Source organism: Arachis ipaensis, chromosome B09, assembly GCF_000816755.2.
Source record: "Arachis ipaensis cultivar K30076 chromosome B09, Araip1.1, whole genome shotgun sequence".
Taxonomy (NCBI): Eukaryota; Viridiplantae; Streptophyta; class Magnoliopsida; order Fabales; family Fabaceae; genus Arachis; species Arachis ipaensis.
Window position 1 is genome coordinate 140,835,539 of NC_029793.2, and position 2,635 is coordinate 140,838,173.

Below are 2,635 nucleotides of genomic sequence, written 5' to 3' on the forward strand. Positions count from 1 at the left end.
CTAAATTATCCATTAATAAGTATTAATATTAATATTAGTATTTCTCTATCTTCTTTTAGTCAAAAATTTGTTTTTTATGTTAAATATCATATGGGTTAAATATTTTGTAATTTTTAAGTATTGCTTTATCATTGTCTTTCATGTCAATATTTATGTTCTTGGATGAAATTACTTAGTGTAAGTAATGAAATTAATAGTCTAAGAAATATATACTTGGAGCTCTAGTAGGAAAATCTGCTTTGTTTCACTCATTTAATTGATTGGCAATTTGGCATAAAGGAAAGAAAAGCAGACAAGCACAGAGATAATTGAGACAAGAAGAGTGGCATTATTTATGACAAAGTAAACAGCAATGTCTAGTTGGAACCCTTTTTTATCGAAGGTTGTTATGAGAGCTTCAACTTCTTAGAACTCAATGGAGGGATTGGCTTCATTCAGAATCTGAGAAAGTCTTGTAGCCAAACTCTCTTTAAAAGCAGGGGAAACAGGAATCTCCCCAATCATTGTCTCCAACACTGCTTCTGAAAGTGCCTTGTTTTCAATAAATGCATTCCTATGTTCTGGTATTGTGTCATCTTTGGAGAATTTCAGCTGTTATTAATTAATCAAACATGTTAAATTAAATTAAATTACATTACTATTGGTTGATTAAAATTAATTAATTAATTAAGTATAGTATATATACTGACCCCTAATGTTCCATTGGGGAATTGTTCATAGAAGACAGTAGAGCCTGGTGGGAAGTTTTGATCCTTGAAGGCTTGTCTGAATTCATGAATAGCTTTTTCTTCTGCATCACCGAATTTTTCTATGGATTTCATGTATGCCACACAATTTTCTGAAACCTTCCTTACATATTCAGGACCATCCAATGTTTTAAGCTTTGACCCTCTAATCAGTTTCTCAAATGGACCTAATTAATTATAACACACCAGTCAGATCAATTAATTCACTTCATTATTCGATTGGTCTAAGAACAAGTTAAAATTTATATAATGTAATCCGATAATATCAAAAATACTATATACATATTAAAATTAGTCAATATATACATATAAATAATTTAATTTATTTTTAGTATGTATTTTATATTTTATATATATGACTCATTTAATAGCATATAACATGGTTGCAATAATATATATTGATTATTGAAAGTTTATTAGTATACATATTTTGTCTATGTCGAATTGTCGATGTAGTAGTAGGTAGGTGAGTTGGTATTATATATCATATCATCATGCTTATTTTTATGCATATAATAAGGGACTATTCAAATGCATATAATAAGAGATTATTCAACTAAAAATAATTTATATAAAAATATAATTTATTTAATTGATTATATTTTAAATAAAAATAATATTTTTATAATATATTAAAATTTAACTCTACAATTTATTATTTAAAAATTTAAAAAATTATATAAAGATAATTACAAAATTTTTATTAAAATACCCACCTACATATAATATTTCCAGTCAAAAAAGAATGTGAGATGTCCGATACAATATATTATTGACGTGCTACGCGTCAAAAGAAGCAATTTAATTAAAATTAAACTTCAATAATTGAGTTGATAGTAAAAGAAGAGAATATAAAAAGAGGGACCACACTACCAAAATTCCAATTAAGCTAGACAGCGGATTAATTATAAAATGAAAAAGTGTTAGGTAATTAACTTTTATATTTAAAAAAAAAATTAACTTAACAAGATGTTTTAGGTAGAACATTAAAATTAATTATGGAGGGTTGAGGACCTTGGATGATGTCTCTGTAGAAATGAAGAGAATCCAACAACTGAGCAGGGGTTTTGGCCTTCCACCTTGAAGCTAAATATGGAACTGCTTTGTCTTCCAAATATAACCCTAATCCCGTGAACGTGACGAATACCCCATTAATTGGTAACCCTCTCACTCCTGCAACCATTGCATGCATTATATATGTTATTTCGAAGAAGTAATTAAGTTGAATAGAGAAAGCGATCGATGGAAGAACCTGCGCCGGCAAGGAAATATGATTTGGTGGTCCCCGGAGGTGTGACCACTGGCGGGAATTCAAGGAACTCCACGTTGACTCCGGCGAGGGATGCTGCCTTCACCATAGCTCTATGAGTAGTGTTTGATGAGTGTGAAGATTAGAGGGCAAACTGGGTACTTTATATAGATCTTCAAACTTCAAAGGGATATTAAACAAATAATAACGTGACTTACGCTTCTGTCACCATAGACTAATACAGGGATTACAATAAAATTATTATTAATTTTTATTATTATTTTTAGTTATTAATTTTTTTTAAAATTTATTAACAAGGAGTGTTAGGGACAGCAACTTTTGTGATTTGTAGCATCAAATAGTCATCAATGATAATTTTAATAGTGTGAGATTGGTGTGAGATTTCATTCAATGACTCACTTTTCTTTACTAGTTACATGCTGGCCAAAATTTGAAAAAGTTGCTGCCCCTAAACTTTTCTTTTATTAACTATGAAATATTTTAAAACGTCATAAAATATTCAACTGTTAGATATAAAAGTCAGATTTCAATATGATTTTTAGTAAGATTAAAAAATAAAATATTTTTATTTTTAAAATATTTTGATTTATTATAATTGATTTAAATTGCAATTTTTTTA

At 28.4% G+C, this 2,635-nt stretch overlaps 1 protein-coding gene across 1 annotated transcript; it reads right to left on the reverse strand.

The window, feature by feature from the left end:
• LOC107617318 (chalcone--flavonone isomerase 1B-1) lies at window positions 217–2,201 on the reverse strand. Its single transcript, XM_016319057.1, has 4 exons — window positions 1,999–2,201; window positions 1,761–1,919; window positions 690–913; window positions 217–591 (listed from the first exon to the last, which is right to left on the reverse strand). The coding sequence occupies exons 1-4, from the start codon at window positions 2,102–2,104 to the stop codon at window positions 406–408; spliced, it is 675 nt and encodes a 224-aa protein (XP_016174543.1). The 5' UTR covers window positions 2,105–2,201; the 3' UTR covers window positions 217–405.